General features: G+C 29.3%; 2 protein-coding genes across 2 annotated transcripts; both read right to left on the bottom strand.

Moving 5' to 3' along the window:
* Positions 1–882: 882 nt before the first annotated feature.
* LOC135930286 (uncharacterized) lies at positions 883–3,021 on the bottom strand. The gene has a single exon (XM_065467067.1). It carries the CDS (start codon positions 3,019–3,021, stop codon positions 883–885), a length of 2,139 nt encoding a protein of 712 aa, XP_065323139.1.
* Positions 3,022–6,562: 3,541 nt separating this feature from the next.
* LOC135930285 (leucine-rich repeat-containing G-protein coupled receptor 4-like) lies at positions 6,563–10,103 on the bottom strand. Its single transcript, XM_065467066.1, has 5 exons — positions 10,048–10,103; positions 9,849–9,862; positions 9,418–9,452; positions 7,775–9,290; positions 6,563–7,014 (listed from the first exon to the last, which is right to left on the bottom strand). The coding sequence occupies exons 1-5, from the start codon at positions 10,101–10,103 to the stop codon at positions 6,563–6,565; spliced, it is 2,073 nt and encodes a 690-aa protein (XP_065323138.1).
* Between the last annotated feature and the right edge of the window lie 1,768 nt (positions 10,104–11,871).

Below are 11,871 nucleotides of genomic sequence, written 5' to 3'. Positions count from 1 at the left end.
TTAAGAGATATATAACAATAGTATATAACATGTATGGAACGATAATTATTAAAAGTAAATTATATAATTATAATAATTACATATAAGGTGGATAAAGATATAAAGAAGAAGAAAAATTTAAAAGGAAAAAAATTAAAAAAATATAATATAAAAATAAATGCAGAAAAAATTTTCTTTATACTTTCCTATATGTAAAATAGTAAATTATTATAAATATTATATCATAAAAACATGATTATACATATAGAACTAGGCAGGAAAAGAGTGTTTCAAAGAAACACTTATAGTTCCCTCTTAAGATTTCGAATTGTATCTTTTGTTTGAGGGACAGGGACTCGTTTTTCCCCCCTGTCCTTATTGAGATTTTTTTTCCCAATTGATTTAAGAATTTTTGGGATTGGGGACCTAGGTTCCCCAAAACGCTAAAAATTAGGGGGATAAAAATAAAAGAATTAATGAGGGATCTATATTTGTTGATTTTATTAGTTTCTTGGAGATCCAAGGGGTCAGAGTTTCTGTTAGCAGGGAAAGAGGTAACGCAAGAGACATCCCAGACAAGTTTTTTGCCACAGTGCCAAGATGTCAAAGATAAGCCATCGGGACGCTTACCATCCTCATTTAGGAGACCTAACGGCTCCAAGCTATTGGGGAAACCGGCCGAAATCAAAGATTTGCCGATTAACCTATTTATGTTGTCGTGTCTCAAGAAACGGCCACTAACTTTGAGACAAGAGAAACAATGTCTAGAGAATAGATCCACCTGCTTATTACATGCCGCACAGGTGTCAACAGAAGGGATAAGACAACCTAGCCTATGACCAATGGCAATTTGGAACTCGTCGTTTGTGAGTAACGTTTCCTTTTTACCACTCGGAATCGCGTCTAGCCATTCATGGCCGTTAGAATTTTTTTTGCGTTTCTGAGTAGTTGAAGGTTAGTTAGATCGGCAAACGAACAAAGTTTTTCAAAAGCACATTGAAGCATGGGGACCAGGAAGCTCTTTAGATGGCTGGAGACTGGCTGCCCGAATCCTTCAAGAACTAGAGTTAGCCAAGATTGTTTGGCAGAGGTTAAAAGGGGATCGTTCAACCCTATAAGCGAGGAGATGGAATCGTTAAATGAAATTCGAGACGAAAGAAAACTGGCAATTGCCATTAAAGGGGGGGGGGGAAATCCAAGACCACCCCGGAAAGCGGGCATAGAGGCAAAGGACCAATTAAAGTCGGAAAAGTTTAGGACTAAAAGCGATTCGATAAAATGTTTAAATTTTAAATCGAAGGACTTCAGAAGGTGATCATATTGGAAAGCAGGGGAAGATTTAAAGATATGTAAGAATTTAGGTAAGAACAAGCATTTTTTTGTGAGGAAAAAGAACTGATGCTTGGGGAGATGAGGAAGAATCTTAAGAGAGTTAAAGAGAGATTGGATCAGATTGTCAAAAAAATTTTGACAGAAGGAAGATGAGGATCCGATAGGAGAACCCAAAAGACAGAGATCCTCGTGTAAGATAATTTTAAAGTCAGGGGGAGGGATAAAAACCACGTTGTTAAGAGAGGAGATTTCGCATTTCTTCCTATTAAGGGAAAGGCCAATTTTAGAGGCTTCTAACTCAACGTACTCGATGGCCGACAAAACATTGGGTAAAGATCCGCCAAACGAGCCATCGTCGAGATACCATAGATTTAGATCTAAATTGAAATCTGGTTTCAAATTTTTTATAAAGTCCTGAATACCTAATGTAAATAGCAAGGGACCTAGTGGATCACCTTGCTGGATCCCCTCTTCAGAGAATATGGAAAATTTCCCGAATTTAAGCAACGAGGGAAAACCGTAGCAAGAATTAAGAAAATTCCAATATTTAGGAAAATGTTGTAGGAAGGAGGGTAGGAATGAGCTCCTATGAATGCTATTGAAGGCATTTCTGAAATCTAACTTACAGAAAACTTTCTCAGCCTCAGTATTTATAAAAATGCGAGCTACATGTGAGGCCACTTCACATCCGCCCCTGACTCCAAATCCTAACTGAGGGGGAAAAAGGAGGGAACTGGCCTTAGAACGGATCCTATTGACTATGACCTTGGCTACTAATCTACGAAAAAACGATCCTATGGCTATTGGTTTAACACCACCATCCGGTTTGGATAAGGAAACAAGACGAGCACCAAAAAGGATGGGGCGGATATCAAGAGGAACTTCGCATATGAGGATATTATTACAAAGTTCGGTGACTGATTTAAGCAAAGGGTCAATGAAACCACTATCAGTGCAACGGATTAGATCAACAAAGAACCCTGGTCTGAAACCGTCTAATCCACCTGTCGTCCCTTTCTTAAAGGACTTCAAGCCCTTGAGAATTTCATCGCAGGAAAAGGGAGCAGGAGAAGAGCCGAGAGGGTGAATGTTAAATGGGGAAGCAGGTGGATGCTTCTCGAGAAGCTGTTGAAAAGTAGAAGCATTAATAGGAGAAATGGTATCATCAGAAGTTAGAATACGGGCAGCACCACTGATATCACCAAGATCTAATTTTTCCGAGATCAATTTACTGCGGAAGGAGTTAGGATTTAAAGAATTAGAAGGGGTGAAATCATCAATAATGGAATTTCCAAAATTGGACACTTTCTCCTTAATTGAGGCAGATAAATTATTTATTCTATTTTTAGGCTTAGCTAGAACTCGGAAACAAAAACTGATCAAGTCTAACCATAAAGGGGTTGAGGAGAAATCAGAATTCAAATTATTTATAAGAGATGTGAGGAATTTTGAAATCGACTCTCGGGCAGCTATGGGGATCCTAGATAAAACTGGGGGTTTAAGGGAAGTAAGGAATAAATCAACAGAATTTGGGGAACGACAATCAGGACTAGGGTCATACGAGTGGGGAGATCTAATAGAAGGATTTGGGAGAGACGGGAGGGGGAATTCTCGGGAATTAAGGCAGGAGGGTGAACCATGTTTCCTAAAAGTGCCATTCAAATTAAGTGAAATTATTTTTAAGCACACATGGCAACAAGCGTTTACCATGATGTAACTTTGGATAGTAGCTTAGCTGAAAATAATAGAAAAAAAAAATTGTTTGACAAAAGTTAAAAGAATACTAAAATGCTGGTAGAGAGAATCATAGGATAATTTGAGTCTTAGGGTATATAAAAAAATTAACTTATTGTATAAATGAACGAGAGGATTAACTTTGTTCAAAAAAATAATAGCATATGAAAAGAAAATTTATGATTAAGGGAAAAAGAAATAAATAAATAAATGTATAATATAAGAGTTAAATTAGTTCAAAATAACTATATGATTTAAAAAGGTTAGGTATATGATAGAATGATTTATTGGTAAATTCCAAACAATGTTATTGGAAATATATAATTTAAATTTAGAAAAAAAAAAAAAAGAGGTTTGTTAAAGCAATTATGATAAGCAATTATGGTTTATTAAAAATGTGAGTTAGTAGTATCTAGATTCATGAATATTAGGGGTTATAAGATTGAGTAATGTTTAAAATAGAGATTTACATTTAAAATATTATAATAAAAATAAAATTAACTGATTACGAAGAAGGTATCTGAATGTTCAAGATCTTGACAAAAATAAGATAAATATTAAGTTCTGTGGACCTTAATTGGTAACATGTCTAGGAGTATTTATTTGATGATGTAAATTTGCATGGAATATTTTGAATGGGCAAGATTGTGGAAATTTTGTATGATAGGTAGTATTGTAGAGATTCAATATATTTAGCTTTGGCTATTGCATATACATCATAAGATTATGCATGACATATTTTGAATGGACATGATAGTGGGAATTTTGTTTGATGGGTAGTATTATAGAGATTCATTATATTTTTGCTTAGGCTATTTCATATACATCATAAGATGTGGTAGGCTTATCAAACGGTTTGTGGATAAGATGAAGGGATTTCATAAGATGTGGGTGGTATTGAGGAGATTCAATATATTTTGGCTTTGGCTATATACAAGATAGGATGTGGTAGGTTTATCAACCAGTTTGTAATTAAGGTGAAGGAATTACAATGGTAAGCTAGGCCTTGAAAGAGAGCGAGCAATCAGGTGTTATATATATGATTTCTAATGTCGTCAATGAATTTTTAAAATTGTGACTTTTGCTTTATAATATTTGATAGTCGGCTCATATGGCATTATTATTTTTTTTAAATTTGATTATAAATTTTTTACTAAAGTAAATCTTTAATGGCAAATATTCGATTTATATACCAATATAATATAATATAGATATTATAATTGTATTAATTATTATTTATAAAAATATATTAAACTAGACTGTATCGTGAGGTAAATTAGGTTATTCAAGCGTAATTAAACTAAACTCATGGAGAAAAACAAAGGAACCAAATGCCATATCTACTCTGGCTAGCTTCTACGTAGGAATAGGATCCATTTACTTTCAATCTTAAGAGGGGGAGGGTGGGCAAAAAATTAATAATATTTGTAGAATAAGAGTAAAAAATGTAAAAAGAATTTTAATTTATTCATGCTGATTTTAACAAAGTTTGGCTTTATTATTCATATTAAGGGTCAGGATTATTATTGTACATTACAGATCTAAGATTAACCAGTATTTATTTGTTATTTTTTAATCATGATGCCTCTTTATTGATTATCCTTGGATAAAGATTATTAATAATAATAATTTTATATATATATATAGGGGAGATAGGGGTAAAGAGATTAACGGGATAGGTTAACGCAAATTTATTTTTAATTCTCGATCATAAAAACTTAAATTTGGTGTGAAAATGTATTTTTATATCTAATTTCTTACCTATGGTCATCTTTTTAAAATCTTCTCAGTTTGTAATATTCTGCGAATAAAACTGTTTTTTTACCCAAAAATTATAAAATTAATCTAGTATATTTTGTTTAGCAAAATATATTTATGTTCATGATTTAAAAATTATTTGTATGTTCCTTAAAGTCATAGTTATAAAGTAAAATTTATTGGAAGCTTATAACTTAACTGGAAGTCAACCAATAAAGATTTGTTTGATATATATCTTGGAGTAGAGCTGTTATTGGTAAAACGGTTAAAATGTTCCGTCTGATTAAAGCTACTAAAATAATTGTTCTATTGTAAATACACCATATAAAAAAATATTTTTGAGCAAAAAGACATTAATTATTAGTTTGTGTTTATATGGAATAAAAATTTTGATTATATTAGCAAAGGAGAAGAATGTATGAAGTGTTTAAAATGGGCAAACTCACATTTTTGATAATTTATATATATTCCCTTATTATATTGATTAATTTATATTTAAAAGTAATAAATAGATGTCAAAATTGCATTTTACCCTGCGTGTGGTATGGGGTAACATGGTGAAAATGACAATTTTTACAGAATTAATTATATCTTCTAAAATATTATAGGTAGAGAGCTGCACTTTGTATTTTGTAATGAGAGATGGGCTACATATAAATTTATAATTTGTTCTGATTTTCCTTTGTAGAGAATTAGACCATAGTAAATTAGAAATTTTGAAAACGAAATTTAAAACATGGGAATTATGCCAAATTATACAATGATAAAATACTCAAGGACCAATTAGAGGATGCTATTTTTAAGCGAAAACATATAAAAAAAATAAAAACCCGATAAATCAAAATCAAAGGGATGAGGTTCTTTAATAAGTTTGTTAAAAAAGACAAAGGCTATTTTAGGTAAAATGAGAAATTTAAATTCAGATCCATATTTCAAAATATAGAAAATGAATCATCTCGGTGACGTAGAAAAAGATATATGGAATATTTTTTATTCATATTTATATATTTTTAAATTTTTAAAGATATCGATGACATTAAATTTGTCACATTATTTTTAATATATATATTATTAAATTATTTATTTATATTCATAATAAAAAGATAAAAAGTCAATTTTATTTTGATAATATATGAAAAATTGTGCCGTTAATAGAATTTGATGAAATTAGCAGAAAATATAGAAAATTTATCCTTATTTCAAACCATAAAATTTTATTGAATTAATAGAATTGATAGTTTTATTGCTAAAACAAAAAGGGTATCAGTTTAATTAGAACACAATCTATAATTTTTATAAATGATTTTAAATAGCTCTTTTATAATAAAATATAATATAATGTATTTTTTACAAAATATTCAAAAAATATTTTGCCTCAACTCTTTGTATAAACAAAACTTCGCCTCTATTTTTTGCCTCTTTTAGCGTGCCTGCTACTATTTTTTTTAGAGTAATACCGTGATTCCTTGGTAAATTTAGAACTACAGCACTGATTATTGGTTGAACTAAAGTTGCACCTATATCACTTTTTATTTTGTAGATGAGGTAATGAACTGCATATAATTTATAATTTGTGTTTTTTAGGGGATGGAAATGCAAAATTCTGATCATTTAACCCTAGCCCCCCCCCCATCTCCCACTATAGACATTAATTAACTACTCTTTGTTTATGAACTATAGACAATAGACAGTATGTTTACATTTATTCGATCATAACACAAATAGCTAGATATTATATTACATATATAAAGATATTAAATTATCTAATAACAGTCTGATTTAAAAAAGGATTTGGATTTTGACGATATGTTGGATTGGTATTATTTTTGCAAGTGGGTTTTTTGGAAATAAAAAATATATAAACGAGGAAAATAATGCAACCAGCCAAAAGGATTGCTATTGTAACAGCTGTGATTATCATACTATTTTCAGCCAATCTCAAGGCTCTATCAATCTTGTACAAAGATTCACCTGTAGTCATAGACATTGAGCTTGTAGATTCTTTTAAAGTCGATGGTTCTTCCGAGTCACAATCTTCGGTGTGTTGAAATTCGAATAACGATATTCCTTTAAACCTAATCGGTGTGAAACAATGTGCCAAATTTAGATCTTTGGTTTGAATAAGAAGTTCATTACTTGTTAGGTCTTTGAACCCTTCATTTATCCATTTCACCAATTTGTTTATATGACAATCACAGTGCCAAAGGTTATCTAAATAATTTAATATAATATTTAACCAAAAACATCAATTTTTTCATAAGATTCTAAAATTTAAATATATGTTTAACAAATTTTTTTTAATATATATATATATTATGCTTGCATATTTAATGAAAATTAAAATGACTAATATTACGATAATTTTAAAATTAAGTTAAATATCAATAATTATATTAAATTATATTTTATTTATATTCCTCAGACACCTTCATGGGCCTGGCCATGGCTCATAGGCTTATACCCGGCCCATAAACCGCGTACATAATATTATTTTTTCTTAGGGGGCCTGGACCAGACCTGAGTTTCTGTAAAAAAAATTAATGTGCTTGAGCAAGCTTGGGCCCAAATTTGTTTATTTTAGTTTAGTTTATTTAAAATAAAACAGTTATTTACTTAAAAAATATTGCAATTTATTTCCTCTAATAATAATAAATTTCAGAATTGTAAACAAAATGAGCCTAAATACATTTAAATATTGTTTATTTTCATTAAATGCAAATAAATTAAATTTTTGGATATGGACTTGGGAAAAATTTTTGAAACTTATTATGGACTTGGGAAATTTTTAATATTAAATATGGGCCAGACAAGGCCTAAAATTTTATTTACTAGATGCCTGGGAATAAATTAAGTCCCATGAAGGTCTATGACTTCTACAATGAAAAGAATTATTTTAGCCTACCTATAAAACAAATCAAAAAAATAAAATATTAATGAGATTATAGATAAAATATGTTCAGCAAAATTTTACTTGCTAATCCTAGAAATTTAAGAGTTATTCCAAAGGTTTTATCGGATATATAATCAGATATATTGTCAATTGTTGAGAGATTATTTTCTCTTAAATTGAATTTTTTGAGTTTAACTAAATAACTAAGAAATATCATGGAAATCATTTTTAAATTGTTTCCCGATAGGTCCAAATTTTCCAATTTCTTCATATTTTTTAAATTTTGGTAAGGAATTTGCTCTAAATAATTCCCACTTAGGTCGATGGAACATAAATTGATCATATTTACCAGGGAATGGTTAGGAAGAGACGATAATTTGTTATCTGCCAGGATCAACTCTCTAAGTAGGCTTAAAGACTCTATCAATTTAGAAGGATAAAGCTTTATCTTGTTGTTTTGTAGCTTCAAACTGGTTAAACTCCTTTTAAAAGCATAAATATCAGAATCCTGTATTAGGGCTATTTTATTATTACTTAAATCAAGCGTATCTAATTGAATTAAATTAGTAAACATGTTTTCGTGAATGTTTGATAAATCATTATAGGATAGATCGAGGAATTTAAGTTTTTGAAGCCCCGTAAAGGCATATTTTTCAATATTTTTAAGCCCATTGGATCGGATTATTAAATACTCTAACGAATGATTGAGAGACAGTTTTTCGAAGGCATTAGAATATATTAAATTTATCTTAGACTCTTCTAGGTTAATATAAGCCAATCCCGAGAATGAATATGGAGAAGAGTTTTCGTCCTTCAAATATTGTATGTGATCACTCGTGATTGTCAAATTGCGCAAGATTTGATTCAATTTTGCCAATGATTTCCATGGAATTTTTTTTAACATATCACTTTGTAGGTGCAGAATTTTTAAATTCTTCTCCAATCCCACGAATGAATCTTCGTTTATAATCTCCATATTCCGCGATCCCAATGTAAGATGATTTAATTTTACACCTATATTCCTGAAAGAATTAGGAGGAATAGATTTCCAATTCGCGAATTCTAAATGCAATGAAGATAATTTGGGAAACAGATTATCTTCAGATCCGTTTATGGCGCTCACAACTTTATTAAATAAAATTTCCCCATTTAAATCATTATCCTTTTCTACGATAGTCAAAACTTCTAAGCTGTTATTTAAGGGTAATAAAGCATGATTAGGAATACTCATTATACCAGAATCTTTGATTATTAAATGAGTTATTCTTTTAAAACCATCAAAATATGATTTGCTAGAATTTTGGCTAAGAACTCCTAAAAGTGGCAAACGAATATGTTCTAAGAATAGTATTATATGTATCTCATTTTCTTGAACTTTGGCCGTTACATTTTTTAAAATATTTAGACCATCTTTTTTGAAAACCTCTTGTTCTGTGGCATCTTCGCAATAAACAATTATCAATTCATCCGTGGCATCGACATTTTCGATATCTTTGTATTTATTAGCTGGGTACGAAAGAATAATAGAGGGGATATCATCCGTGTTGGTGATGCAATGACAAGGTTTTGACTGAAGGAGTGGACAATCTTGTCTTAGCTGGTAAAAATTAAAATAATCTAATTGCCATAACAAAAATACGAATAGATAAGAGGAAAACATGTCTATTCGGTAATTTATAATTTAATATTCAAATCTATCATAAAAGAAAAATATGTGTATAAACCTGTTTTAAAAAAATATTTTTCGAATCGCTATTTGCTTTTTAAAAAATTATTTATTTTAAGTTGAACACCTAGTATCAAGGTAAATATTTGATAAAAATTAATTTTTTATTATCATTATATTTGTAAATAAGCAAAATTTTTGTTTAATAAATAACACTTTGAAATATCCCGAATTTAAAACTTAACGTAATATATTTTTTAAATATGATTTTATCAATTACATATTTAACGAAATAGAATTTTTATATATTCACCCTTATCTAACTAATTATATTAAATGTCGGTTCATTTATTTAGGAAAATAATTTCGAGGCACAAAGCTAATTAATATATTTATAGCATATCCAGGATTTCGTTAAGGGAGGGGAGGGGGGAGGACACTATTAGATATTTTTTCTCTGTAAATTTTATTGGAGATCTTTAGGTTTACTTGTAGGCCTTTGGCTATATTAAATTTTTATAAAAATAATTTTTTTTTATTAAAATTTTTTTTAAAAGAAATTTTGAATTATAGTCGTTATTTTTAAAATTATTAACTTTTACGAATTTTTCTTTCAAATTCTTCCTTATAATGATATATTGTGTACATTCTTTGGGGGGATGTTATATTAGTTTAAAATAATACTTACCAGAATAGACAGGCAAATTTGCGATAAGGGGAGGGAATTCCCCATTTCCTCTCCATTGATTGCGCGTCTGGATGAATTTTCTATTCGATTTGCAATAGAGGTAGGCACGAGCCTAATTTTTTTTCAGGACCCGCCAGCTCACGTTGGAAATAAAAAAAATTTACGCCCTTTTGAGCCTACCACTAAAAAAATTTGACCCGACTCGTCCGCTCATGAAAGACAACCCGTCACGCCCGAAAATTTAGGGTGTTTTTAAACTTTTCAATTATTGCTATATTTTTACGCTTTTTTTAAATATAATCTATCATAGTTTTTATTTCTCTAATTCCATATTAATAACAGAATATTATAATTTATAAATTAAAATTTTTATTTAGAAAAAGAAGAAAGTCCATTTTTTTATTTCAATTTGTCTTTCCTCTAATAGTGATTGACTATAGAAAATAACAAAAACATATAAATTAAATTTATTAAAATTTCCATTAAGAATATAGCATCTTAATTAGCTATAATTATTCTGATTTTCAAATCACTCTATGGCTCTCATTCGGGTGAGGGGGAGGCAATGTTAAATTTGGGCATTCTTCTCGTAAAAATTACAATCACATAATATATACCAAATAATAAATAGCATATTTAATAATATTTTGGTAAAATACTTAATATAATTTATTTCAAGAATGGATAAATATTATTTAAGAGGATAGTTTTTTGAAGAACTAAAGCCTTTTTAAGCCTTTGACATTCTTCCAGGCTTCCTTTTTTAACCTAATAGAATTTCGCCTCATTTGGAGATGTATAAAACTATTAAGCATTTAAAATTATATTTTTTTAAATAATTGAGTACACGAGCAAGAGTTCGTCATCCAGTCTTCGTGATTAAACAAATTTCATTTATGTTGGATGCAACTTTTCGAATAGATCAACAATCTATGTTTTTGAAGTTCTTCGGTGTAAATAATAATATAAAAACAATAATATGGTCAAAAATGTGTAACGGTGCTCAATGATAAAAAATATCTGGATAGCAAAAATATGAATAAATTTTTAATAAAAAAATCATTTTTTTTAAATCATTTTTTTATTAGTTGAATACCTTATTTTTAAATTTAAAGTCGAAAAACGACATTTTTTTTACCATAAATGATATTTTATTTTTCACAAAAAAAACCTTAAATTTTAAAAATGAAATAAATATATATCAAATTGGATATGTATAAATATGAAAGAATCTCCATAAAAAGTTATAATTTTTAATATAGAAATTATGTTTTTATTAGTAAATTTATTATTTATAAATTCAAGGTCAAAAACGCGTTTTTTAACATCCCCTTAAACAATTTAATTAGGCCTGCAAAAAGTCAACAATTTTTATATACGCGTCAACATTTTGGATAAGTATACTGATATCATTTATAAATTAACATATTAAAATATGTATTTTATGTCTGGAAGTAGTAAACAGCATCTTTTTTATATATCGCCCGCTAGTGTTGTTAAACGGCTCGTTTTGAGCCAATTTCTAAAATCGGCTAATTCAATATTTTAGCCAGAAAAATATTGCCTAAGCCTCGAGATTTCGATAATATATCTAGATCTTTGTTCTTTCCATGAGCAGAATCTTCAGACTTACGTAAATTTTTCTGGATAAAATATTAAAAATCGGCTCAAAACAAGCAGTTTAACAACACTATAGCCCGCATTAGGTTTTTATTTGGCTTTACCCGTCATAAATTATTTTGTTGGATGGCATTTTTTGAAGGTTTTTTGATTTTACAATTTTTTCTGAAAAAATTTAATCGTAATTATTATTTTTAAATTACT

This window comes from Gordionus sp. m RMFG-2023, chromosome 5 (assembly GCF_954871325.1).
Source record: "Gordionus sp. m RMFG-2023 chromosome 5, tfGorSpeb1-WG-v2, whole genome shotgun sequence".
Taxonomy (NCBI): domain Eukaryota; kingdom Metazoa; phylum Nematomorpha; class Gordioida; order Chordodea; family Parachordodidae; genus Gordionus; species Gordionus sp. m RMFG-2023.
Note: the sequence above shows the minus strand (reverse complement) of the source record. Positions and strands in the feature narration are given on the sequence as shown.